The following is a 26,556-nucleotide window of genomic DNA, read 5'->3' as shown; positions in this document are numbered from 1 at the left end:
TCTGTTGTCATTGGGGAGCCATTGGTTCCACACACTCCACTGTCCACTCATGTCCAAAGCATACCAGTTAATAATGCTGGCAGTCAGATGGCCTTAGAGCCTGCCCCCTGATTGAAATTTCAAAGTAGACTTCCAGTTGGTTCCCCCCTCAACAGTTCCTGTGGAAAGAATCATTTTATCCATCTAGTCAATCATTCAACGAAAGTTATTGAGGACCTACTAATGAATGAATGAATACAGATGAATCCATGCAGTCAGGGAGCTGAATGTATTCTTTGTTGTTGTTAAGTGCTGTCGAGTCGGTTCTGACCCATAGAGACCCTCTATAGGGTTTCCAAGGAGCTGCTGGTGAGCTTGAACCACCGACCTGGCAGTTCAAATGGCTTTGCAGTCTGGCACTTAACACACAGCAGGGCATAATCTCATATACCACTATTAATACAATCAGATAAACGTCCACAGTCCTGTATCTAAAGTCCTTAGGGCCAGATGGGTTTCAAGTGGGAAATTTGGGGATTTTCATAAAAGATAAAGTAGGACACGTGACTATTTAATTTGCAACAGCTCCAGTGAGGTCTGGGGGCAGTACCCAGTAAGCCAACACATTAATGTTCCTTCCATGAGAAGAATGAACATTCACCCCAAGTTGGAAAAATCAAGGTCCTTGCCACTTCAGGTTCAGGTTTGCAGCCAAAAGCTTGTGAACACCTCTGTCTTCAAAGCTGGCTTTTTGTAGGAGAAAAGATACCGACGCCATGCTAAGCACATTCATGGTCACCCTGATTCATTCTCACCTATTTCTCTATTTAAAAAGAGAATTATACGGTACTGAGAGGCTAATAAATGACTGGTCCAAGTTTTCATAGTTGGAATATGGCGGAGCTGGGGTTGGAACACTAGCAGGGAGCCTCTTTCAAGGGTAAGAATGGGCCTACACTGTTAACCACTAACTAACACCACCTTCCAGGAAATACCTGTACAACTGATGGGATTGGGTTTACATAAGTAAAGTAATTGAAGAAAATAGATAGTTATTGAAAGAATTCCAAATATAACAATTAAAACAGAAGATTTTTGGTGTATGGGTAAAGCGGATTTTCAGTTACTGGCTCCTTTCTTTGCTGTAGAAGGCAAAATGATTCTGATTTCAGCAGTCTTTGGAACTCCATTCACAGGGAACTCCCTTCCTGTCACTTCTCAGAGTGGTGGAATTTCAGTTGGATTCTCAAGAGCAGGCCCAGGGGTATATGCATTCCCTAGGGGGGTGGAATCTAGTTGCCTCAGGGCAGGAGAAAGGAGAAGGCTGAGACCCATCTTTTCAGACTGCCAAGGGCTAATCTTGGGCTAGATTGGAAAACTAAAATGTCCACAGGGCACTAAGTGGTTAAGGCCTATCCAGGGTGAGGGAAGTTAAAGGGGAAATCCAAACTGGAGCATATATCAAAAGGAAGTGAGACCAGACAGAGCAGGGGCATCCCTTGCAACTCAGGGAAACCCACATGCTATTTTGATTCAGTCAGTAAAGGGGTCCACTGGATCCTGCCAGACAGGTAAGAATCCGAAAGGGGTAGTGGAGGGCGGGTGGAACAGCGCCGAGGGCGCGTCTCCCCTAGAACCCTGTGGTGGCCAGCTGAGGGGCTGATATGGGGGCCAAAATGAAACAGGGACCTTAGTACCCAGGCCACAGATTTTGTGCCTTAAGGTCAAGTGTGTGCCAGATGGACAGAGGAAACTGATCTTGTGGGCGTGAGGGGCTTTCATGTCAGACGGCTGGGGGATGGGGAGAAACTAAAACAAGACTTATTCTCCTGTGTGAGGCAGTGTTCATGGGTGGCGCACGCACAACCAACCACCAAACCCGCCCTGCTGGGCTTCCAACAACTGCAACTCATCTGGCCTGAGGAGTCTGGAAGATCCAGAGCCGGCATCCCGATTTTGCCAGACTTCCCAGGCTTCTCACCTGAGGGCAATCGACAAGAGTCATACAGCAGAACCATGCGTTGCTCCGGATGCGCTGGATCGTAGCCGGCCGCGCAGTTGCGCACCCTAGTACCCAAACCCTTACTCCAACCTCCAGCCCCTTTACCCCGGGGCTCAGGGACCTTCCTTCAGGGGTAAGAATGATGAGTTGCCCGCGAGGTTCACGTCTAGGCAGTCGTCCTAGACTGTGCTGTCCTAGTGGGAGCAGTTAGGAGCAGCCTAGTCAAGCGGTCCAGCCAGGAAAGTAAGGGTTCAGCCTTCTGTGAGTTGGCGAGTTTGGAAAGGGCGCAGACCCAGGCTCGGCAGACCAGCAACCGCTATGGAGGTGACTTCTTTTTCTCCGCAGATGCCTGGGGGATGGGGAACCGAGAGTAGAGGGTCCAAGGGGGAAGGTACTCCGCCCCCTTCCCTCGGCACCCCCAGCCGGTTGTACGGCTTTAAAATTCTGCGGAGTTTGTCATAGGCCGGCCTGAGCACGCATGCGTATAGGCAAAGTTCAGATTTTTTTTTTTTCTCTACTTCTTCTTCTTCTTTCCCCCTTCGCTCTCTCTTTCCTGCCGCCTTTGGTTCCGCAACTTAAAAAAAACAAACAAAAACAAAAACAACAAAAAAACATTTTCTGAGAACACGAGGGGAAAGAGGAGTCAGGAGACAGGGAGGGAGTGAGTGCGGCAGTTGGCTAGAAGTGCTGGGGTGGGGGGTGGGGTAGGGGGGAACGTGGTCCTCGCTGTCGGTCTGTCTGTGGGACTTAGGATCTCTGGAAGCTTGCTGCGAACACCAAGGCGTCGCTTCCGCCGCCCGGAGTCCGGTTCTGTGCGGCAGCTACGGAGCGAGCGCCTCTTGCAGCCGCCGCGGTGCCGGGGACTGCCTGCCGCCCTCCCGCCCCTCGGGCCCGGGCGCCAAGTGAGGAGGTGGGCAGTCGCGCCGGCCATGGACCGCCGGAGCTGAGCCGCCGCAGCAGAGCCTCGAGCCCTCGCCCCTCCCCAGCCTAGCGCTCGCGGTGCCCTCGCTCCTCATCCCTCTTCGCCCTAGAAAGGCGGGGAAAAGAGGGGGATTAACCCGAAGAGAGAAAGAAGGGGGCGTGGAGGGGGGGGAGCTAGCGTCTCCCCTGGGGCAATCGCCCATCGTCCCTCGGAACCCACCGCACAGCAGAGCATCGGGGGGCGACTGCCACCCATTTTGCGCCCCTATTTTCCAAACCCCAAAATGAAAGGACAAAATTTGGCGCTGACTCTTGCAGCTCGGATGGCGACTTGTGCGTTTTCAGCGGCATCTCCCGGAGAAAAAACCCTGCGCGCCTGATTGTTCGGTGGCCCCAAAGCTGCAGTGGGGGTGTGTGTCTGGGTGTGTGTCTGTGTGTGTACACAGACGTCCACACACACTCGCGGCCACAGGATCAGCGCCTGGAAGCAGACTTTTCGGCAACTGACTGGGAGAGGTGGAGCTGGAAATCGGGAGGCGCGAGCCGGGAGTCTGCAGAATCCGTGGTGCGAATGAACTGGGGGCACCTGGTCTCACGGATCACCACCCCCCCTCCCCCGCAGCCGCCCCAGGCCAGAGTGGAATAGTGGGTCATTTTTTTTCACCCTCTTGTGAAGAAATTTTTTTTATTATTTGTTGTAAAGTCTTTTGCACAATCACGCCCACATTTGGGTTGGAAAGCCCTAATTACCGCCGTCGCTGATGGACGTTGGAGAGGGAGCGCCTCGCCGCGGAACAGTTGCCTGCGCGCCCTCACCGGACCCGCGGCTTGCTCTGGGCGCTTCGGCCCGGCCCTACCCCTGCTGCCCGGCCGCGGAGGTCGGCGCCTCCTCTGCTCTCGGGTGCATCCCAGCGCTACCCCAGCTCGGGCGTCCAGGCCCGGGAGACAGTGTCCACTTCAAGTTTAGTTCTCTGCGCCCGCCCGAGGTGCTCCGCAGGAGCCCTAAACCCTGCGCGGGATCATCCCCCCAGGCTTAACCCCGCTGCTCCGCTTGGATTCCTCGGCTGCCCTCGCTGGGGTGGCGACTTCCTCCCCGCGCCCCCTCCCCCTCGCCATGAAGGTAGGTGTTCAGTGCGCCTTCCACGCTCTAAACTTTTATATATATATATACTTTTTTTCCCCTTCCTTTTGGAAGTTAGTTGAATTTCCTCACCTCTTTCTGTCCCTCCATTTCTCCGGCCGTCTTGAATGGCTGGAACTCTTGCGTCGCTGGCAGAGATCCCTATTCTTTCACCTTCCACCCCGCACGCACTGCCTCTGTGTCCTGGGAGATCTTTTCCCGTCCCACCAAACGATCTGCAAACATTTCAAACTTGGAGCACATTCATCCTGAGACAAAGTGGGGAAGAGCGATAGCAGAAAAAGACTGAATGTGCTTCCTTTTATTCTGAGAACCTCAAGTGTAATTCACTATGTATATTTCAGTAACTGGATAATGATTCAATTCAACAAATATTTACCGAGCGTCCCCTGCGCGGGCACCTAGAGCGTGTGTGGCCCAGATTTTGAAAGGGGAAGGGAACTTCTCTGTAGCGAGAGCTAGCAGACTGACCAAGCAGCACCCACCTTCACCTAAGCCCAGGCCTTATTGCAGCCTCCTTGCGGGGCCTCGGGAGCCGGAGCGGAGCAGGACCCTGCGCCTTTAAGAGGGCCTGGCTAGGGGCCAGCGCGCACCCCGGCGGAGAGAGTTGGGTCGCGTTATTAGCATTATTAGCCGCCACTGAGTGATCTCCGGCACTTTGCAGCGGTGGTGGGGGCGGGGGTGATGGTGGTGACTCTTATCCTGTCCGCCTGGAGAGCGCACCCCGGCCCCCTGCGTAGCAGTCTGCCTTGTCCTTTGGAGACATTTGGGCCTCTGCTTTGGGAGAACGGATGGGGGCAGTTTGTGAACTCGTGTTTGTTTTAATTGTCAGTTGTGTGTTAAAGCCGAGTCACACACCGGAGGTCACCGAGAGTTCACTTTTACGAAAAGTTAACCTTTCTTCCTGCATTGTAACTTGCTATTTTTCAAACAAATTTTCCTTTTTATCCTCCAATCCTTGACTCGCGTTTTCAGTTTTCTTAACCTCCCTCATCTTCATTTTCCTGGGGAGTAACGTTAGGGTTGTCTTGTGATTAAGATGTTTCTTAAAAACAAACATCTCGTCCTTGAAAAAAATCAAAACAGAAAGACCTGGAAACTCCATGGCCCAATTTTACTTTCCAATCCATGTCTGGCATCCGGACCCCTTTCTCTCTTGTCTTTCTTTCTTTAAATGGGTATCTCGCAGTTTGGAAGTAATTGCGGGCCTGCCTGCCACAGGGTCGTACCTCCTCAAAGCCCACCTTCCTGCCCACATTCGCACATTGACTGTTGAACCAGCTAGATGCGGAACTTTGGTTTCCAGATAGTCTCTTTCTGGGTGTAATGCTGAGAAGGCGCAGTGATGACTGAAGGGCTCTCAAATATGAATGCGTATATGCTGGCGTATGAAGAGCCCTGTCCTGCGGGGGAGGGGTGTAAAGAATCCGTTTTTTTTTTTTTTTTTTGGACAAACTAGCTTATTAGACCCACCTCCTTCTTCCTCAAAGGAGGACCCTCCCCAAATCCGACCTGGAAGTCACTTGCCTTCCTCTCCCTTCATCGGTGCTCCCTTGTACAGCAGGGGTTTGTACCCTGAACACTGGACTCGGATCGGTTCAGGATGCTTTTTCTTTCCCCCGCTGTGCGGTGCCGGCTGCCCCCTGTTGGACGCCTTGAGCTAGGACGCCTCCGAGTCGCCTTTCCTTGGGGCGATCTGCAGCTGCTCCCCTCTCCCTCCCACTTCTGTCTTCCTTCCTACCTCTCCACTACCAGGCCCCACTCTCCCAACTGGGCCCTCAGAGGACAAGCTGCACCACGAAAAAGAGGCGGTGGTTTAGGCGACTGGACCGAGGGTTGGTACCTCTTCTCCCCAGGAGGATTCGAGTCTGACTGGGCTCTGTCACCATAAGCATTACTTTCCCTCCCTTGGCCTTAGTTTCTACATCTGTTAGAAAGTGGGGATTGAAGTGCTCTTTAAATTTTTCTTTCTCCATCCTCCTACTCTCTGCTCTCCCTCTGAATAGAGTTGAGCCTGTGTGGAGAATAAGCATTCTGTCTGTGTTAGGTGATTTAAGAGATAAGGAGGGAGTGAGAAGATTCCACTGGATCTCACGAGTTTTGTCAAGGGGAGCTGAAGCAAATCTGGCCATTCTTTCCCTGGAACCTTCCGGTTGTCGGATCTACCATCAGACTTGAGTTAGGGGGTCAGAGACTACCCACAACTCCGGAGCTCCTAGAGCTCCTTCCGCCTCTCTCTTTGGAAACCCTATCCTCCCCGCCAACCCCGTTTCTAGGACACATCTCAGAGGCTTCGGGAAGTTGTAGATCCCCTGCACCCAGGTGAAAGGTGCTGGGAATGCCAGCTCTTTTTCTCTGCTTCCCCAAAGCCAACCCACCTCCTGCTGGCCTAGGCCGAGTTCAAAAGTCTCTTTGCCCCCCTACTAGTCGGCATTTCTCAGGGTTGTTGTTAATTGCCTAGGAGTCGGTTCTGATCCAGTATAGAGTTTCTGAGGTGGGAACATAAAAACCATCATGAATTTGTAACTGCAACAAACCTTTGCTTGCTTTAAGGTAAATTAAAATGGGGAAACCAATTTCCTTTCCTCCAAAAGCAAGATTCTTCCTGAAGTTTCTCATCCTCCCATTCACCACCAGGAACCCAGGTCAAACTCATTTCTTCTAGTTGGCTGCCTTCATCTTACTACAATTCCCTAGACTTGGGAAGCCCAGAGCGCTTAGCGCGAGGGGCATAGAATGCTCAAAGAGAAGGTAAAAACCAGTAGCTGACTGATGGTGGACCTTTATCTGTCCTTTGCATCATTTCCTTTAGAGACTACTTATCTGAAGACAAGTTGTAGCTCGGGTCTGTGCTTATCTTCGTGCTCTCAGCCCCCCACCCAAGTCTTCTGGCGTACCATTCTGTTAATTAGGGACATCAATAATCGAGTGGAGGACAGAATAAGGATCCCCAAACATTAAGCTCTTTTGGATTGGGAACAAGGGACACAAACGCCCTCTTCCACACCCCTTTGCAGCGCTTGAACCTCTCAAATATCCCCATCCTACATTAGGAACAAATTTCGGTTTCCACAGCCTCCCAAGGTTTTAGAAACTGTTTAGTCTGTTATTTGGGAAACAGTTTCTGCCCAGAACGATTGCTTTGCCGCCTGTGTGATGGTTTCCAGAGAGATTTCATTTCGGATCAGATAGATCTCTTGGTAAATATGCGGAGATGTTTTCCCCTACAGAGTCGATGTTTATAATTTATTAGTTCACAGTGAGTTCTTCTAATTTCCCAACCTTGCAGTGCCATTTGGGAGGGTTGCATGGGAGACTGGGGACAGAAGAGGGCCAAGGTGTTTCCCGGCTAGCGTGCTTGGGGTTAAGTCGCGATGCGGAGATGTTATAGATTCTGTCCAATCTCCTTTGGACCCCTCTGTTTGTTCCCAATCTAGAGCAGGGCTGACTCCAAGTCGCAGAGACCGGACGCTCCTTCTCCCACTTGGCTCTGCTCTGGGAACTGGTGGACTTTCTTTGGGAACGTTGGACTAGGAGTGGGTTCGGTTAGTGTGGCTTCGCCTCTAACAAAGAGATCCGCTGTAATCCACGGAATCTGTTATCAATTTCTCCGCTGCCCGCGCCCCGCCCCGCACGCCCCGCCTGTTGGGAAACTGGAAAAGTGCGCACGGCCCGCAGCCTTCCGGCCCGCCGACTCGGCCAGCACAGCGGGGCGTGTGTGTGCACGCGTGTGAGTGTGTGGATATGCGTGAGTGTAAGTGTGTATGACGGTGTATGCGTCCGCGTGGTGTATGCGTCCGCGCGGCCTCGGTCGCCTTTGGGGAGAATCGACTTTGCAGTCTGGGCCTAGCAGCCCACCCCCTTCAGGGAAGGAAACTTGACACTTCGGGCGGGGGTTGGGAGGGAGATAGTGCTTTAGCTCTCCGAAAGTGGGGAAACCCCAGGTTTCTATTCTCCCGGGATGAGTTCCTCGCTTTGCGGCATTTTGGAAACGACTGGGCCTCCGGAGCACAGCTCTGGTTAGCACGCTCTGGGGACCACATAAACGTTCCCTCTTCGTGAAGTCCCGAGGTGTCCAGGCCACAGGAATCTGTGAACTGAGGCTCGCAGAGAAAAACCGTAGCGTGCTCCTGAACCCCTTGGTGTTTCCATGCCGCCTTAGTCCTTATATCCGTTCCACCATGCAGGTTCCAGGCCGGGCCCTTCCGCTAGTCGCCTGGAGGAGGCTTACCTTTCCTTTGCTGAGAAAGGGGCTCCCTTCAGAACTGCGGGCGGCGCACTGTAGCTGAGTTTCACTCATTCGAAATGTTAAAGAGGATTTTGGAACCCCCGCTCCTCCCACCCGCGCTCGCTTGTTGCCTCGCTCCCCGACCGCCTACAGGTGAAGTCACCAGTGGGGAGGAATGACGGTGGAATCTTCGAAGGCAACCTTCTACCCCCATAATTCTTCTTGGTTCAATCGTTCGCTGTCAGGGCCTTTTGCGCTCTCGACTTCAGAGACTCAGCCGCAGCTCGTGCGCTTGCTCAATGCTGGCTATTAGGGAACTCAGCAGCACCCTCTTTGGCCTCGCACTGCACCCCATCTTTCGAGACAGGCCCAACGGGGTCTGTGTAAGGGTTGGAGAATCTTGAATGAAGGGCAGACTGGCAGTTTCCCAGGGTCAGATTCACGGAGCTGTGATGGCAAAGTCCCAGTCTAGGACCAAGAGAAATTGAAGTTCCCTTGTCGCTCGCTGCCGGTCATGGGGTGCAGTGGGGAGAGAGCAGAAACAAGCGTTTCGAGGTGTGTGTATTGGTTGGGGTCAGGGAAGGGGTCCTCTCCTCTTCTAGGATAGCGGGACCTAGACCTCTTGTCTTCTCAGCGATGCCATTCTTTCCTTAGCGTATACCCAACCGGAGACCTCAGGAAGGGGAGGGGACACTTTTCCTGTTTCTTTTGTTGGGAGAGTCAACGTCTCAGTATCCCCTGTGCCCCCCATCTTCTACTCCCCGCCCCGATCTGACTGGAGAGTGTCCTAAAGGAAACCGGGATTGTCTTTCTCCATCTGGAAGTGGCTTCCCCCAAATCGGCCCGTAACTGATTATGAAACATACGATGTTAATTCGGAGCTGCATTTCCCAGCTGGGCTCTCTTGCTTGCGGGTCCCCTGGGCCTCGCCCCCCACCTCCTGCCCTTCCCTCCCGCGTCCTGCCCCCAACCCCCACCCGCGCCGGCCACCCCGCCTCCTCCGCAGCCGCCGGCGCGCTTCTCTCGCCTTCTGCGCTCGTCTTGCCTATGGAATTAATTCCGGCTCCACTTGTTGCTCGGCCCAGGTCGGGGAGAGGACGAGGGTGGCTGCGAGTTCCCGAGTGAATTGCTGAGGAGGAACCAAGTGCAACGTGAACTAGAGGGGAGCGAGGGGGTGCGGGACGCAAACAAGCAGGAAGGAGGCAGTGCCTGGCACCGAGGCTTTGACTCAACAGCATTGAGACATGTTTGTAATCGCTAGCGTGCCCGGCGCGCAGGATCCCAGCGAAATCAGATTTCCTGGTGAGGTTGCGTGGGTGGATTAATTTGGAAAAAGAAACTGCCTATATCTTGCCATCAAAAAACTCACGGAGGAGAAGCGCAGTCAATCAACAGTAAACTTAAGAGACCCGGATGCTTCCGTTGTTTAAACTTGTATACTTGAAAATTATCTGAGAGGCAATAAACATCTGCTCCTTTCTTCCCTCTCCAGAAGTCGATTGGAATATTAAGCCCCGGAGTTGCTTTGGGAATGGCTGGCTTTGCAATGTCTTCCAAGTTCTTTCTAATGGCTTTGGCCATATTTTTCTCTGTCGCCCAGGTTGTAATAGAAGCCAATTCTTGGTGGTAAGTTCACTCTATGTGCATGGGTTTGTGTGTGTGTGTGTGTTTTTAATGTTTCATTTGTGTTATGCTGCAGTTTGTGTTTTGAAGCACAATAGTTGAGTTCAGGGTGTATTTATCATATTTTATCTCCATAGACATATATATGAATTTTCTTTCAATTTATTCATATTGTAGTACTTATCTTCAGCTCCACAGGGAATAGAAATATTTAAATCTAGGCCTTTTTCTAAGAGGCCCTTGTTCAGATGTGTTCTAGTTGTACATCATATAATAAAAGAGAACAAGTTCACTTCTCTAATAATTGTAAACCTATCTATAAAATTTACTTTTCACCGCCTCTGGGTAGTAAAAGTGATTTTCAATTTTTATTTTCTGTCACTTGAGGTTATTAATCTGCAGGGTCTGAAGTAGGCAGAGACTAGGAAAACAGCTAAACTCCTAGTGGGAAAGTATTTGGACTTGAAATTTGATCAAAGGAAGGTTAACTTGAAGTAGGCACATGTCCCTAAATGAGAGTTTCTTTTTGCTGTGGGCTTTCTAGATTGACTGTTACATGTCCCTAGGATTGTTTTTGATGGTGTTCTGGATATTTTTGCTCTGTAAAGGAACAGCATTTTTTTTTTTTTTTTTCCACATTGTCAAACATGCCTTCTGTTCACTGGATCCCCTGTTTTGGGTCCTTTATAATCACATAAGGAGTCCTTTTAAAATGTCCAGAAAATGGTAACTTTTCTTCAGCCTTGTGTGTACTTTTGTCCTTCCATCAGTCAAAAGCAACTGTTTTCTTGTTCCTGTGTTTGATTGTGTCTAGTTTGGGTATTTGTATGTCTTCAAGGCAGAGCAGTCCAATTTTTGGGGCAAAATGAGTCACTTTCTCTAATGCCACAGACCCGTCCTTGAAACTGCCATTCCCCTTGTTTTGAGTAGATTTTGGAAATATTGGTTCAAGTACATGGCAACAGGGGCAAGAAAGGGAGTGAAAACTAACCAAGGAGCCAGATGGTGGGATGGGGCCTGCACAATACCTCCGTTTTCTAAGTGGAGTTTAAACAGAGGAGTTTTATGAAGCCTTCCTCATACTTTGTCATGAGGACAAGCAAGAGAGAAAAAGCATCTGTGTGCTTACAACCAAGTATTGCTGACATGCATACAGGGGCCTACCTCAAGAGTTCACGTAAATCTTGAATGCATATCTCCCCCCCTTTTCAGGTCGCTAGGTATGAATAACCCTGTTCAGATGTCTGAAGTATATATCATAGGCGCACAGCCCCTCTGCAGCCAACTAGCAGGACTTTCTCAAGGACAGAAGAAACTGTGCCACTTGTATCAGGACCACATGCAGTACATCGGAGAAGGCGCAAAGACAGGCATCAAAGAATGCCAATATCAATTCCGGCATCGAAGATGGAACTGCAGCACCGTGGATAACACCTCTGTGTTTGGAAGGGTTATGCAGATAGGTAGGAAACCATTTAACATTAAAAATACATGGATGTATGTATGTGTGTATACATGGACACCATGTATCTATATATGTTCATGAATATATATGTATATATATGTCCATTGGTTTATGTATATGTTCATGAATATATATGTGTATGTATATATACATGTACATGAAATATATCAATATACTTTTCTCCTAGAAAAATTCTCTAGTGCTTACTAACATACTTGATGTCGTAGGCACCTTGAGCATGGGTTTGGGGGATTTTGTCCCTATTATTACTAATGTTAATTCTGGTCCCCACACTTGATTCTAAGTTTGGTCCTCTTTTAAAAAATCAAGGGAGCTGGATCACAGACACCTTAGTTTTTCTGAACACTTAATTTTTTGTAAAATGTATTTTGTTTAAAATAGAAGCCGCACACTTATTTCCGTGTCTCAAAAGCAGCTGAGTCATTTACACTTTTTAAACTTCAAAACTCTGTACTTGCTGAAGTTTCTTAAAGCCACAATCAAGCTAAAATTTGTCATCTTTCAGCATGTTTTGTATTTCATTTATAGAAGATTTCAATTTCCCTAATTTAGACATTTTGAAATACATATGTTAAAAGCTTTATATTTCATTCCAGAAGTCATTTTAGATAGGAGCTGTCTAGTTGACACTTCTGATTTTGGCAGTTTGTACAAAAGAATATAGGAAGGATCTCAACCTGGAAATTTATAAATATTTTCAAAGGTATCGGCTCCTAGTTCGATTCTTGATTTTAAATATGTTTTGAACTTGTTATTTGTTTCAGGGATATGATAGCATCAAAACTGGGATCAAAGCAACAATTTTGAAAAATCAGTCTGCTTCTGGTCTGGTTTAATAGGATAGGCTACTAAACAGTTTGATAGATGTGGTCCTATCCGTATTTTCCAGTGTGAATATTTTAGGTTTCTTTACTTTTATGCAAACAAGCCTTTATAATTAATATGACTGCTATGACTTCTAAAATAAGAAGCCATTTATCAAAGCAATTAACTGTTTATAATGACTACAGATAAAAAGTTGGCTCAATATCCATCACGAATGGATAAAATGCTTTTTTAAGAAACCTGAAAAGTGCATTCATTGAGAACAAAAAAGAGTTGTCAGAGGATGTCTGAGCCAAGCGACTTCATAAACTAAAATAATACAGGACTGGAAGCCGTTTCTCTAATTGAATGGGAAAATGGTCCGCAGCCTCAGCCTGTGAGGTTTCATAGGGCTTTGTCCTTTCTGTTAATGATTAAAATGTGCTAATGTATATACTAGGGGGATCTGAATCTAGAAGTTAAATTTCAGAAACACAGGAGTTTCCCCTGAATATGGGCCCTCATATGGAGTTAACTGGGGTGGGGAGTGGTAGAGATTTAATCTTCTTGCATTTTCATATTGTGAGTGAGCTAAAAGCATTTTTAAGTTGTACCAGAGTGGTCAGTTGTCAACTTTCTCCCCTTCATCTCTGCCTTATGCGTCAAAATAGCTTTTACTCTCCAACTTTGGTACATCCTTTTTCACATATATATGAGTTAGCAAAAATCATACCTCTGATGGTAACCATGAAGGAAAACAGCAATTGGAGCTGTTTTTGTGTACAGCCACTTGAACACAGCTTTGATTTAAGATCCCCTTCTCGTCTTCCTACGTAGCCTTTTTGGGGCCAAAATGTTCCGAATAAGCTATCATTTACTAAGTGAATTTGAGTTCTGCTGGAGATTTATTTAAAGTGCGGTCCAAGATTCAAAGAGCCTGCTTCCTCAGTGAGCAAGCATAACTCTTGGTGCAAAAACCTAAGTTTAATCATCCCTTGCAAGTACCCTCTCCAGTCTCAGCTGTGTGGTACTACTGTCTGGGTTCATGAGAAGTAGGTGGCTCCCAGATCCTATCATCAAGTCATCTGATGTCTTGGGAAGATGAGAGCACATGCCACATCCTCCTAGCCAAGGGTTCCCCAAGACCTTGGTGTTTCCGAGTTGAAAGCTGCTGCTTGGTGCCTGGGGGTAGGACACACATGGATCTTCTCTCTTTATTTAAAAAATGTGGTAGAAGAAAAACCAGACTAGATCTTTATGAAAGAGAGCCACAGACCTAGTCCCAGTAGTCACCTTTACTTTTCAACTTTATGGGTATGTTTAAGAAGCATGATGGAAGGGAAATAAATGTTAAAGCTTTTTGATGCTGAAAGTTGTGTATGTGCCCACCAAAAGGGTATGTGTTCACCAGGGACATTGAGAGTAATTATTGTCTGTGAAGCTCTCTGACTCTGTAAGGGGCCAGTGCCTGAGAAACTCAGGCTGATGCCTTCCACCCCTCCTCAACTCATTTTTCTAAGGTGCTCATTGCCTCGAAGGCACCGTGCACAATTGCTGCATGAAGGGCCCGCTCAGTCTTCATTCTGGAAACTTTCTCATTTTTCATCATGCTACCCTTTCCTTCCAGCTTTTGTCCCGTCTCCTCTTTGTTTCCACCCTGTGAAAAGATATGTAAGAAAGGCACCATTTTTTAAGGGGTGTGAGGACCCAAGTAGATGAAGATTTACACCAAGGGAAAACTAACTGAATTAGAGCGATTCCAACCAGAATGACTGTACACACTGGCTATTCCTCCAAGAGTACTTTTGAAACTGACATCTTCCTTGCCATAGCCATTAGCTCAGAGACTTCTACTTGGTTTATATTCTGGTCAAAAAAAGAAAATGTTCAAGATAGACTTATGAAAAAAGCAATTTATTGTGTATTGTATAAAAGCCCCTTTATGCTTGTATACTTAAAGGGCAGTGTCTTATTTTCCTCTATTCCCAGAGGATAGCTTTATCTCTTCCTCATCCTCTAGCTACAAGCTCTTCGTTTTGCAAGACTCCCAGCCAGGACCACAACATTTTCTGTATTATCAGTGTTAATCCTCAAATAACTCCCAAGAATCTATCTTCTTTCCTCATTTCTTTCCACTCCCCCAAAGTTCTTTGCCTCTCTAATTTAAGCTAGATAGATGTAACACCCCACAGGAACTTTCTGGATCCTCTTACCAACCACCAGCACACTTCTCAAGTTATTCATTTTTAAAATATGAGAGGATGGCTCTGTGGTGAATGGGAACCATGGCCATTCCTGGAAGCAGGGCTCACAAATGTCTGTAGACTGAGGTGTGGAATAGAAGTTGGAGAACAGACAGCCTGCTGCATCCTGGGCTGGCTGCTATTTCCATCCTCCAGCAGAGTAACCCTCCTGTTAGGGCTGAGTCCATAGGCTGCTGTCTCCTTCCCCCTTGCTCTTTCCCTCCAAACAGAATTGTTCCCAAGCTCTTGAAATAAGAGTAGGAAAAATAGATTCTGGCACAGGGACTTCAGCGCCAGAAGGTGCCTTTTCTTCCCAGGTCTGCGGTTCAAGACTCTTATTTTACAGAGGAGGAAAGTGGAAGTCTCTCACTCTACTACCCCTAAGCCCAGCTTTGGCTTCTTGTTACATGTAGAAATGTTCCCACATTTAAGGTAGTCTATGCTTGCCTCCATTTTCTTCTTCTTCAAAATAAGGCTCATATAACTGCTTTACAGAGCGATATTCTTTTCAAGTTTTGTTGCTGTTGTTGTTGTTACATGCCATTGAATCAGTTCCCACCCATAGCAACCCTGTATAAGGTTTCCGAGGAGAAGCTGGTGAGCTTGAACCTCCAACCTTACAGTTCAAACGTCTTTGCAGTGTAGCGCATTAACCCGCAGCGCCACTTTCAAGTTTTAGGGAAGGAGAAAACTTTTTTTTTTTTTTTTTCCCTTTAGGTTGTGCTTTTTTCCTTCTTGCTGTCATTCTTATACTTGAGGCAAAGGCTGTCAGGGATTGCAGAAGTGCATTAAAGAGCAACAGACTGTTTAAAAAGTAGGCATGCTCTTATTTTTGAATGACAAGTATGAGGCCAATCAGCTTGGGATTTAAAAAAAGGCAAGTTTCATTTCGAATTCTCTCTTTAGGATCCCCTGTAGAAGTGTCCTCTTGGAGAGGACAATTGCCAGAGGAGACTGGGAGGCAAAGCTCAGACTGGTGTGGGTCAAACTCATGTGGCTGCTGGTGACCAGTATCTGGCTGAGATCTGGAATCCTAAGACTTTGAGAGGTTCTAGGTTTAGCAAATTCTGTGGTCCTCTCTCTATATGTAATTCAAAACTCCCAACAATAAAATAAGTGTAAGGAAAGTCACACAAATTCTCAGCTGTCCCCTCTAAGACTCCTTTCTTGGACATTATTTGGAATAGAAAGTTTGAAATGTTTTCAAGAGTTTGAGGGAGAGAGAAAACCAATGTCAGACTATTTAGAATCCAGCCTTAGACTCCTAAATGGCAGGGCAGAGATATCTGCAACACCTTTATTTGTTGCTTCTGTGAGTTTTGGGGTCTCTTTTTGCTTCTTGTCCAGGTGGGTCTGGATGTGTGTTGGGGAGGTGGGTAGTCACTCTTTGTTTCCCCTAAGGAGATCCATGGGGAAGTATTTGTGTAGGGGTTTTCCCCTTCAGGGACTGGGTGCATTAGAGTTCTTTCCTGCCCCTACTTACCACCCCCCCACCCCCCAGGAGGGTTTCTGGGATGCTATGTGTTGGGGTTCTGTCTCCCCTTTCTCCTAAGCCCCGCAGGGGGGGTCCAGAAGTGTGTGTCATAGGCCTATCCAAGAGGGCCTAGGGTTGGCTTGTGGTCAGGTGCCCCCTGGTGACTCTGCCTCCTCCTGCAGGCAGCCGGGAGACGGCCTTCACCTACGCTGTAAGCGCCGCTGGGGTGGTGAACGCCATGAGCCGAGCGTGCCGTGAAGGCGAGCTGTCCACCTGTGGCTGCAGCCGGGCTGCGCGCCCCAAGGACCTACCGAGGGACTGGCTGTGGGGCGGCTGCGGTGACAACATTGATTATGGTTACCGCTTTGCCAAGGAGTTCGTGGATGCTCGGGAGCGGGAGCGCATCCACGCCAAAGGCTCCTACGAGAGTGCCCGCATCCTCATGAACTTGCACAACAACGAGGCTGGCCGTAGGGTGAGTGTCCCCACACTTTTTCTACCCCTCCTTCTGGATGCCTGCTCTCTGGCCTCCCAACCACCCGTGTCACTCTTGGTCTTTCAATCCTGGCGCCCCCTACCGCCCCATCCCTCTGTCTCGCTCTCCCCCTCCCCTTCTTTCAGTGGCTTTTTCCTTTTTGTGTTTTTCCCTGGGTGCCCGGTTTCTCTTTCCCTCACTCTCCTTCCCTTCCATCTGTCCTGTCTCTCGTTCCTTTCTTTCCTCTTTGAACATTGTCTCATCCATCCATAGGTCTCCCAGGAGGGGCCACACCCACCTTGGCTCCCTCCCACCGAAGTGCCCCAGCAGTTGCCTGAGAAGGGAGATCTTCCCCTGCCTTTTAAATTAGTCCTCAGTGCAAATGAGCAGCAAAATCAGAACTAAAAATGTTAATAACCTTCTCCCTTCTGCAGGGAACACTTACACCATGGGGTTTAATTCCCTGAAAGGGAGTTAATTATCCCAGGAGGTGCCCAAATGAGAAAGCCCTCACCCAGGCTTTCAGATCTGACTTTTTCAAACCCTCCTTTTTTTCCTTCCTTGTACCTCTTTAAGTCTTAATATCATTGACCTAAGGGCCTGAGAAATTTTTTTAAAGGACCTTTCTGGGAAAAATTCCCACATTTTTAGCAGTGTGGAATTTTATAGATCTGACCTGAAGATCTATTGTAGAGTGACCCTGGAGAGGACAAAACTACACCCCCACCCCCACCCCCCATGAGTCTCCTGGGGTTCCAGCTCTTTCCTTCCCTGGTGGGGCTATGAAAAACTTCTCCACAATAGTTAAAAACACCCACTTTTTTTCCCTGTGGTTAAGCACATGGCACTTTATGGCTGCTTTAAAATGAAGGGGGTGAAGGCTTTTCTTAACTTTGGCCGCATCAAAAACCAGGGCCATTATTTTTTCAGGGAACCCAAGGTAGGTGCCAGGAACTTTCTGGTTGAAGTCTTCACTCTTCAGTATTTTGGGGCAAGGAAAGGGGAAGATAATCACAGAGTGAAACAGAGAACTGGAAGGAACCTCTGGCCCCATACCTCATTTTAAAGATTGGGAAACTGAGGACTAGAGAACCAGGTCATGGCCATGGACGAAAATGAGTCGATTTAGATAAAAGACTATGTTACTCTTTAAAAAATGCAACTTACCCATCACAGGGAAGACAGATGGTGAGGAGTCAAGGAGCGTGGTCTTTCCAATTAGATCTAGGTTTAAATGTCAAGGGAGAAAGATAAGGCTTTCTTCTCCTGCAAAGATTTGCAGCCTCTGAAACCCTATACAGGGATGCTATGATTTTATTGATTTTATTTTTTAATTTATTGTAGGGGGTTGAGGAGCATTAGTTCAAAATCTAGCTATGTCTTTTCCTTTCCATATCGGAACCTCAGTTTTCTCATCTGTTTAAGTAGCAGTAACAACTGTTCAGAGTTATGGTGAGGATTAGACGGAATCATTAGATGAAATTGTCAGTCTCTGACTGTCTTTGACCTACGTGATAGCAATTTTATAAAGTTCAATCTAAGATCAGCCAGTAGTTTAGTGGCAGCCAGTTGTAAGTACTTGATAAATGAAAACTGAAATATTAAACATTATGAAACAAAGTGTATGAAGAAGTGTCAGATGAGCTAGGTAACTTGCTAATGTAGCTTCTTCTCAAACTTGATGTTAAACAGCTGGGGATGTTGTTGGAGAGGTCAAAGCAGCAGATTTTTGCCAGTACTGCTCTGAGGGGTCAGCTCATTGCTCATTCCCCTACTGTGATCATCGACAGACCCAGAGGGGTGTAGTTTCCCCTTTCCTGGGCTTCTCACTGTCCCCATACCTGCAGTGTGGCTGGCCTCTTACCTACTGAGGTTCCATCGGAGGGTTGTCAGCCCGACTCTTCCCATAAGAACTTGCTCTCATCCTCACCAGAGACACATTGCTCTACCTGTACTGGAGAAATGCCCATTACCAAGGATCAGAAGTGTCTCCAGAGCAGAGTTGGGGGCTGGCTCTCTTGTACCTCTGCCATCCTGTTCACCTTCGGGAGTTGACTTCTCGCATGTAGAGAAATTATTGCAGGCAATGGCTATCAAGGAAAGAGGATAAAAGGATTCCCAAGTGGCAAGAGGAATTTGGGAGGGTTTGAAAACCATCTTTACTGTTATAATTTCATTTAATATCTGCATTTTAAAAGTCCTTATATTGTTGTTGTAGTTAAGTGCCATTGAGTTGATTCTGACTTAACAGCAACCCTGTACAGGGTTTCTGAGGCTTTATAAAAAACCTTTATGGGAGCAAAAAGCCTTATCTTTTGCCCACAGAGCAGCTTGTGGGCTCAAACTGTGAACCTTGTGGTTCACAGTCCATCGCTTATGTTATGGAGCCACCATGGCCCCCAAATATTTATATTATTGTTGTTGTTAAGTGTTGTCGAATCAGTTCCAATTCAGAGCGACGTTTTATAGGGTTTCTGAGGAGCAGCTTCTGGGTTTGAACTGCTGATCTTGTGGTTTGAAGTCCAATGATGATCCTGCAGTGCCACACCAGGAGTCCATACATACATGAGGGGGCTTCATAAAGTTCATGAGAAAATGGAATGAAAAGATAATGGAATTTTTCTGCAAACATTTTCAAGCCCCCTTGTACAGACAGTTAGTTTTACAAATGGATCAGTGAATTAGCTTGGATCCTAGGGGGTGAGTTTGCATAGGAAGTAGGTTTTTATCCAGAACAATATGAGTGGAGGAGAGGAGAGGGCAGTCACACATCATGCTAGGAAATCATATTAAAATCTCCTTAGGGCTTTACCTTTTTATCTTTCTCATGTGAGAGCAAAGGTTAAATACATTTAGAAAACCTTTCCTTAGACTAGTTGAGTGCCTGAAACTCTTTATGCTAAAGAGACTACACTTTGGCTCCTCTTATAAGAAAGGCCCTGTGAATCCTTGGGTGGAAGGAAGAAAGTAGCTGTTCTGGGTAGAAGTGGTCTGTAATGCACCCAGCCTCCATGTTCCTCATGGGTTCTCTCCAGCATGCCAACAGCACACTGATTCTATTACAGAACGTCACTAGCATGAGGAGCTCAGAAAAGTTAAAGCTACAAATACATAAACTGCTAGGCACAGTGCTCTGGGGCCAGCCATGGATGCTGCTCATGGGAAGTCTGAGAAAACCAGGCAAGGAACTCTGGATAAGGATGATGTGTCCTAGGCACCCTAGGAAAGACTAAAACCCAAACCAACTCCATTATCACCCTCAAGTTGATTCCAACTCATCACAACACTTCGGGACAAAGTAGAGCTGCTCCAAAGGTTTTCCAAGGCTGTCATCTTTAGGGAAGGAGGGCTGTGGCATTTTTCTATCTCAGAGCACCTGGTAGGTTTGAACCACTGATCTTTCAGTTAGCAGCTGAGCATTTAACCATGTGCCACCAGGACTCCTTTGGGAAAACTGATGTCTTTTATTAAGTCTATCTTTGTTCCAAACGTTTTCCATGCATCCCCCAGTTCTTTATCATTGCAGCTAATAGATTGGTACTATCAAGTTCCCCTCCAAAGAGAGACAGAGGTACTCAGAAAGGTAAAGCCAGTTGCGTGAATTCAGGGGCAGAATCAGGCATAGAGCCTCAGTCTACCTGACTCCACAGTGGGTGTTCTTGGCTTAAGCAGTGAGGGACTGTGAGGAAAACTAGAATGAGGTCCAGGTCAGCCACCCGCCACACCTCTTCGAGCTGTGTGACCTGTTCAGGCCACTGTGCATCTCTATGTCATCATTTGTAACCCAGCCTGTGATATAATGTTACTGGGATTATTAAAGGAGAGAAAAAGCATAAAAGTCATATGATTATACCTGCCATACAGCAATACTACTAATTTTAAGGGAAGATTTGAACCGCGGTCCCACCTGTGCTATACTCCCTCTCAGTCCCACTCGTTACCAACTAAATGCCCTTGGGCAAGTCACTGAGCATGAGCTTGGATTCCAACTCCCAGGGTTCAAATCCTGTGACACCGCTACTTCCCTGAGGTTAGGTGAGTAACGCACATCTCTGGCCTCATTTTCCTCCTCTTTGAAATGGGCATAATAATAGCGGTTCTCTTCTAGGCTGGTTGTAGGGATGAATCCAGCCAATGTATGTGAAACACTGTGACTAGCCACTGGGGCGAGTATTCAAGATGTATGCATTGCTGTTAATATTTTGTTTCTGCTCACAAAAAAGCATCTGGGATCATTGAGTTCCCACTCCAGAACTCTATGTAGTTATTTTTAATTATTGTGGTGATGGGCTAGTTGGAATGAAGAACACATTCTTTTTTTAACTTTTTTTCTTGTAAATTGAGTGAAGGTTTACAGAACAGATCAAGTCTTTTAAAGAAGGCAGCAGAAGACTTCTGCTAGTGGAGAATGAGGAAGAAATAAATCCCTGATTTTGGAGTCCCTGGGTGGTGCAAATACACTTGGCTGCTAAGCAGAAGGTTGTAGGTTCGAATCAATCTAAAAGCATCTCAGAAGAAAGGCCTGGCAAATCACTTCCAAAAACGCCATTGAAAACTTTAAGGCGTGCAGCCCAACGCTGTCACCTGGGGTTGCTATGAGTTGGAATTGACTTGATGGCAATTGATTTACTGGCAATTTAGCTGTGAACCTAGGCCAAGGAGAGCTTTGTTTGTATGGCCTGCTTCCCCCCACCCCCGTGGATTTACACCACACTGACTGTCCCCCTGTCTCCCCGCAGACGGTGTACAACCTGGCCGATGTGGCCTGCAAATGTCACGGGGTATCTGGCTCCTGCAGCCTCAAGACGTGCTGGCTACAGCTGGCAGACTTCCGCAAGGTGGGTGATGCCCTAAAGGAGAAGTATGACAGTGCTGCGGCCATGCGGCTCAACAGCCGGGGCAAGTTGGTACAGGTCAACAGCCGCTTCAACTCGCCTACCACGCAGGACCTGGTCTACATCGACCCCAGCCCCGACTACTGCGTTCGTAATGAGAGCACTGGCTCGCTGGGCACTCAGGGCCGTCTGTGTAACAAGACTTCTGAGGGCATGGACGGCTGTGAGCTCATGTGCTGTGGCCGCGGCTATGACCAGTTCAAAACCGTACAGACAGAACGCTGCCACTGCAAGTTCCACTGGTGCTGCTACGTCAAGTGCAAGAAGTGCACAGAGATTGTGGACCAGTTCGTGTGCAAATAATGGGCGCCTGCCGCCTGCCTCACTCCCAGGACCCACTTATTTATAGAAAGTACAGTGATTCTGGTTTTTTGTTTTTAATATTGTTTTCTTTTTCCCCAACAACTGCAACCAGAACCTTTTCTCTTTTCTTTCTGTACCCTTCTAAGAACTCTGTGGTTTATTATTAATATTATAATTATTATTTGGCAATAATGGAGGGTGGGGAGCAAGAAAAGTATTTATTTTGTGGATCTTTTAAAAGGTAATACAAGACTTCTTCTGAGGGTATAGGAGCAGGGGAAATAACACATACCCTCACTTAGCTGTGGATATAAGTATACATTCAGAAGGTAAAGGAAATCCGTTTTCGTTTTCTCAACTATGGGGTCCTATAGGATGGGTAGGATCCAGTTGAAAGAGGGTGGTACAAATCTATGCACAGTTCTGCTTTGGTGACCCAACTGAATTGTAAATGCTTGAGTGGATGTTGCAAGGTCCATGATGGGGGTCTTGATGAAAAGAAAAAGACTCCCTTCCCAGGGGGCTGCCTGCCTGCTTTTTATATCTTTTAAATAGTAGTTAAATGTGTAAGAACTTCACATCCCTTAATGAAAAAAGGTGCAGCAGGTGTTCATTCTTCAGCAAATAATCCTATTCTAAGAGCTAGTGAAATTTGGATAGTAGAGAGGAATATCCCCAGAAATTTAAAAGAAAGAAAAAAGCCCTTAAAACTCCTCTATTAAGACAGTGATTTGAAACTGTTTTAGGAATTACATTTTTAAATCAGAAAAGAATCCACTCCAAAATGATTTTGGGTAGTAGACTTTTTGTTTGGGGGAGGAGAGTCAGCTTGACTATGAAAGAAAATATACTGTAATGTTACTAGAGATACTTGGTTAATAAATAATACTATTGTAATGAAAATAATATGTGAATTCCACGCACAGTTCTGCAGCCCAGATAGCCAAGGTAATTGTACGTAGCTCAGTACTGCGCTAGAGCAGAAAACCTATTTGAGAACGAAAAGTGAAATTCACCCTTCGCAGTTGACCCCAAGTCCTCTCTGATTCCCCTGTGTGCGGGGATGCTGGCCACGTTTCCAGACGGCAGCTCCACTGGGTCCCCTTGGATTGTAGGAGAGAAAATGAAACCTTAGGAGCTCTACTCAGAAAACAGTTTGCTTCTTACGGATTTCTTTCTTTTTTTCCTCCCCCTAAAGCTTTTTATTTTGAGGAGTAGTCATTTTATATTTTACTGACACCACGGGGCAAATGGAGTTCACAGAGGTGTTACAGCATTTCATTCACTGTTACGATCCTGTGTTTAGATTACCCACTTGATCTTTCCTATTATACTGCAGGTGTACCCTAAAACTGTTCCTAGTGTACTTGAACAGTTGCATTTATACGGGGAAGAAATGTGGTTTAATGGTGCCTGATATCTCAAAATCTTTTGTACATAACATATATATATATATATATAAAATATACATATATAAATATAAATATAATTATATCTCAGTGCAACCAGTGAGTTAGAGTTACAGATTACTCTGGGGCTATTTCTCTGTCTGGAACATCATCATCCTTTTTTTGCAATCCAGTTGGGAATTTTGCCAAACGTTGTCTGTCTCGAGTTTAGGTTGTGACTTTGGTGTGAACATATCTGGAACACCAGGAAGCAGTCTTGCTTTTGAGGAATCTTGGAGATCTGACTCACTGAATTGTGCATTGGTTTGAAAGTTTGTTCGATCTTTTCCTGCTCCACCCCACTTTTCTCCAACCTTCATTTCTGTACACTTTCTGGAGAGGGCATTATGTGTTCATCAGAGACATGGATATTAAGAAGCATTCAAAACTCAGAAACATCATTGTCATTTCTTTTTTTCTTAGTACATTCTGCAGACTAGAAACTGGTGCTGATTGGGTTTGACAGTCCCTAAGGAAAATCCAAGGAGCCCTAATGGCACAGTGGTGAAGCACTCAGCGGCTCTCGAAAAGGTGCACAGTTCCAAGTCACTAGGTACCCTGTGGGAGAAAGATGTGGCTGTCAGCTTCCATAAAGATTACAAACTGGGAATCCGTGGATGGGACAGTTCAACTCTGTCCTTTGGGGTCGCTGTTAATCAGAATCAATTAGCTAGCAAGGGGTTACGAAAAATCCAGTTCACTAAAGATACAGCTAGTTGTTTTGGGTTTTGGTTTTTAAACAAGGACACCTGTTTCCAAAAATTACCATAAAATGTGTTCTTATCTCTGACTTAGGTTATTCTAACGTTTGGAAAGACACATAGCTCCCCCACAGCCGTCATAGGCTCCTAATTTATTGCACAAGAATATTCACTTACCCTTAATTGCAGTGAGTTGCAAGCAAAAGATCTTGAAATTAAAAAGCACTAATTAGTTTAAAATGTCACTTTTTTGGTTTTTATTATACAAAAACCATGAAGTAATTTTTTTTTTTTTTTAATTTGTGGAGTCTGATTTTGTTTCTTTTTAGTGATTCATGTTTATGAAGAGAGCTGAATTTAACAATCCTAGCTTTTTAAAGGTACTATTTAATGTAAAATATCCTACTTGTCATTCAGATATTATGTATATCTTTTATGGCTTTTATTCTGTACTTTTAATGTACATATTTCTGTCTTGCGTGATTTGTATATTTCACTGGTTTAAAAACACACATTGAAAGGCTTATGCCAAATGGAAGATAGAATATAAAATAAAACGTTACTTGTATATTGGTAAGTGGTTTCAATTGTCCTTTAGATAATTCATGTGGAGATTTGTGGAAAAGCCATGAGGGATAGTTTAGGGTGACTACATGTTAAAACAATAGAAGAATGGAGAATTTTACCAAAACCAAACTATTTGGAAGCTTCAAAAGATTTCTATATGTAACGGAACAAAAGGAGAATTCTCTTTTCCTATATACGTTCCCCCCATAAAGAAATCAAGCAGATGGTTTAAAGCTGGCTACAGGATTGCTCACATTCCTTTAGCATTATGCATGTAACTTAATTGTTTTAGAGCGTGTTGCTGTTCTAACAGCCCAGAGAAGAACCGAAATGGCACATGCTTTTATCCATGACCAGATTTTTTAGTACAAAAATATTGTATCTTTGTATTTACCACTGCAACCATTGTAACCTTCTGTTGGAATTTTCTACGGACCACGTGTGGTGTCCCTATGCCCCGTGAAAGCAGTTTTATGAAAAACAAGCTTCAGTCTGCAGAGAATGAAAATTCACTGGAAACTAAAGGTTCGTTATGTTAAGTGCAATTAATATGAAAATGTACACCGAGAAATCTGGCGAAGCTGCCCAGATTGATATGTTAGCGTTTTCTTTCTTATTGGATAACCTTGTAACATATTGAAACTTTTTAAGGATGCCAAGAATGTATTATTCTACACACACATTAAAAAGAAGAGAGAGAAAAAAGCAGACCAACATATAGAGTGTTTAAAATAGCATTTCTGGGCAAATTCAGACTCTTGTGGTTCTAGGGGCTCACATCTGTTTCAGTTTTTCCTCAATTGTATATTGACCAGTGTTCTTTATTGCGAAAACATATATTCGATTTGGGAGTGTCAGCGATTTTTTTTTTTTTTTTTTTTTAATTCTCATCCTGGAGTGTATTCAAGATCTTCCCAATACAGGAAAATTAACAAAACTTAGGCAGTGGCAAACAGAGCCATCTACAAAATAGACATTATGGACTAAAAACAGGAAACCGTGAGGTTTCAGTGTAGTTTATCTGTTCAGTTCTTTGAATTTCTGACCTCTGGAAATTGACACTATATATGTTTTAGTAACCTACTCAAATTCATTTCTTACATAATTTTGCCAATGCCAATTTGCAATTTGTTTTTGTCACACATTATTCTAGTCATTGGAATGATCAAATATAAAGTTATAGAGGAATGTTGTTGTTATGTGCCATCGAGTTGGTTCTGATTCGGTGGTCCTGTGTACAATCGAATGAAACACTCACAATCACTGTTATATTTGAGTGCATTGTTACAGCCACTGTGTCGGTCTATCTTGTTGATGATCTTCCTCCTTTTCGCTGACCCTCTGCTTTACCAAACATGATGCCGTTCTCCTGGGACTGGCCCCTCCTGATAACGTGTCTCCAAAGTATGATAGACAAAGTCTGACTGTCCCGGCTATAAGAAGCATTTCTGGTCATACTTCTTCCCCAGACAGATTTGTTTCTTCCTCTAGCAGTCTATGGTGCTTTCAAATATTCTTCTCCAGCACCACAATTTAAATGTTTCACTTCATCATCCTTTTTCTTAATGGGATAAGAACGCCAAATGAGACTGGTACTGGCTGACTTTTAAGAGATTAGCAAAAACAGTCCCCAAAGGTTGAGTGGTCCATAATACTCGTATAAATAGAGAGAAACCAAATAGATAGTAAAGGTAACCACAACTTGTGGCATATATTTAATGCAAATATGCACCAAGGTACATGCCTAAAATACTGCATTATCACTGTAAAGTATATTTTAAAAGTACATAATGTTTAACGTTTTTTCCCCCCAAGATTTCCCTCGCCATAGAAAGGTAAAAAGCTAGAGGCCATGTTTTGAAAATAAGATGATGAAATGAATTCTGAATTCAGGAAACATTCTGAATTAAATTGAGGCAAGGGATCTTCTGATTTACCTGTTCATACAAACTTTACATCTAAATCTGATGATTCTTTAATATTTTGAGTGAAATAACATCTTGGCAGCCAAGTTAACAGAGTGATATAGAATGATTAAAAGTCGATTTTTTTAAATGTATCAATTTGAATCTAGAAGATTTCATTAAAATGCTGTCTCAGTATTTTAAAGGGAATGAAGGAAAATGGCATTTTTTTTTAGGTAATTTTTATACACAGTGTATAATTTGCTGTGCTAGAAATGAGATAAAGATAATTTATTTTTGTTTATATCTTGTACTTTTCTATTAAAATCATTTTATGAAACCTGGAGCAGTCACGTGTGTGT

The 26,556-nt window shown here is 45.5% G+C and overlaps 1 protein-coding gene across 2 annotated transcripts; it reads left to right on the top strand.

The window, feature by feature from the left end:
• The first annotated feature begins 3,696 nt into the window (after positions 1–3,696).
• Positions 3,697–21,755, top strand: WNT5A (wingless-type MMTV integration site family, member 5A). Of its 2 annotated transcripts, none has more exons than XM_006862057.1 (5): positions 3,697–4,022; positions 9,764–9,897; positions 11,107–11,357; positions 16,084–16,376; positions 21,116–21,755. In XM_006862057.1, the coding sequence occupies exons 1-5, from the start codon at positions 4,017–4,019 to the stop codon at positions 21,572–21,574; spliced, it is 1,143 nt and encodes a 380-aa protein (XP_006862119.1). In that variant the 5' UTR covers positions 3,697–4,016; the 3' UTR covers positions 21,575–21,755. The 2 variants fall into 2 exon arrangements, with proteins under 2 accessions (XP_006862119.1, XP_006862120.1); XM_006862058.1 differs by lacking the exon at positions 3,697–4,022 and adding an exon at positions 9,318–9,356 and having other exon boundaries at positions 21,116–21,667.
• The last annotated feature ends 4,801 nt before the right edge of the window (positions 21,756–26,556 follow it).

The sequence above is a fragment of the Chrysochloris asiatica genome, unplaced genomic scaffold (genome assembly GCF_000296735.1).
Source record: "Chrysochloris asiatica unplaced genomic scaffold, ChrAsi1.0 scaffold00046, whole genome shotgun sequence".
In the NCBI taxonomy this organism is placed as follows: Eukaryota; Metazoa; Chordata; class Mammalia; order Afrosoricida; family Chrysochloridae; genus Chrysochloris; species Chrysochloris asiatica.
Note: the sequence above shows the minus strand (reverse complement) of the source record. Positions and strands in the feature narration are given on the sequence as shown.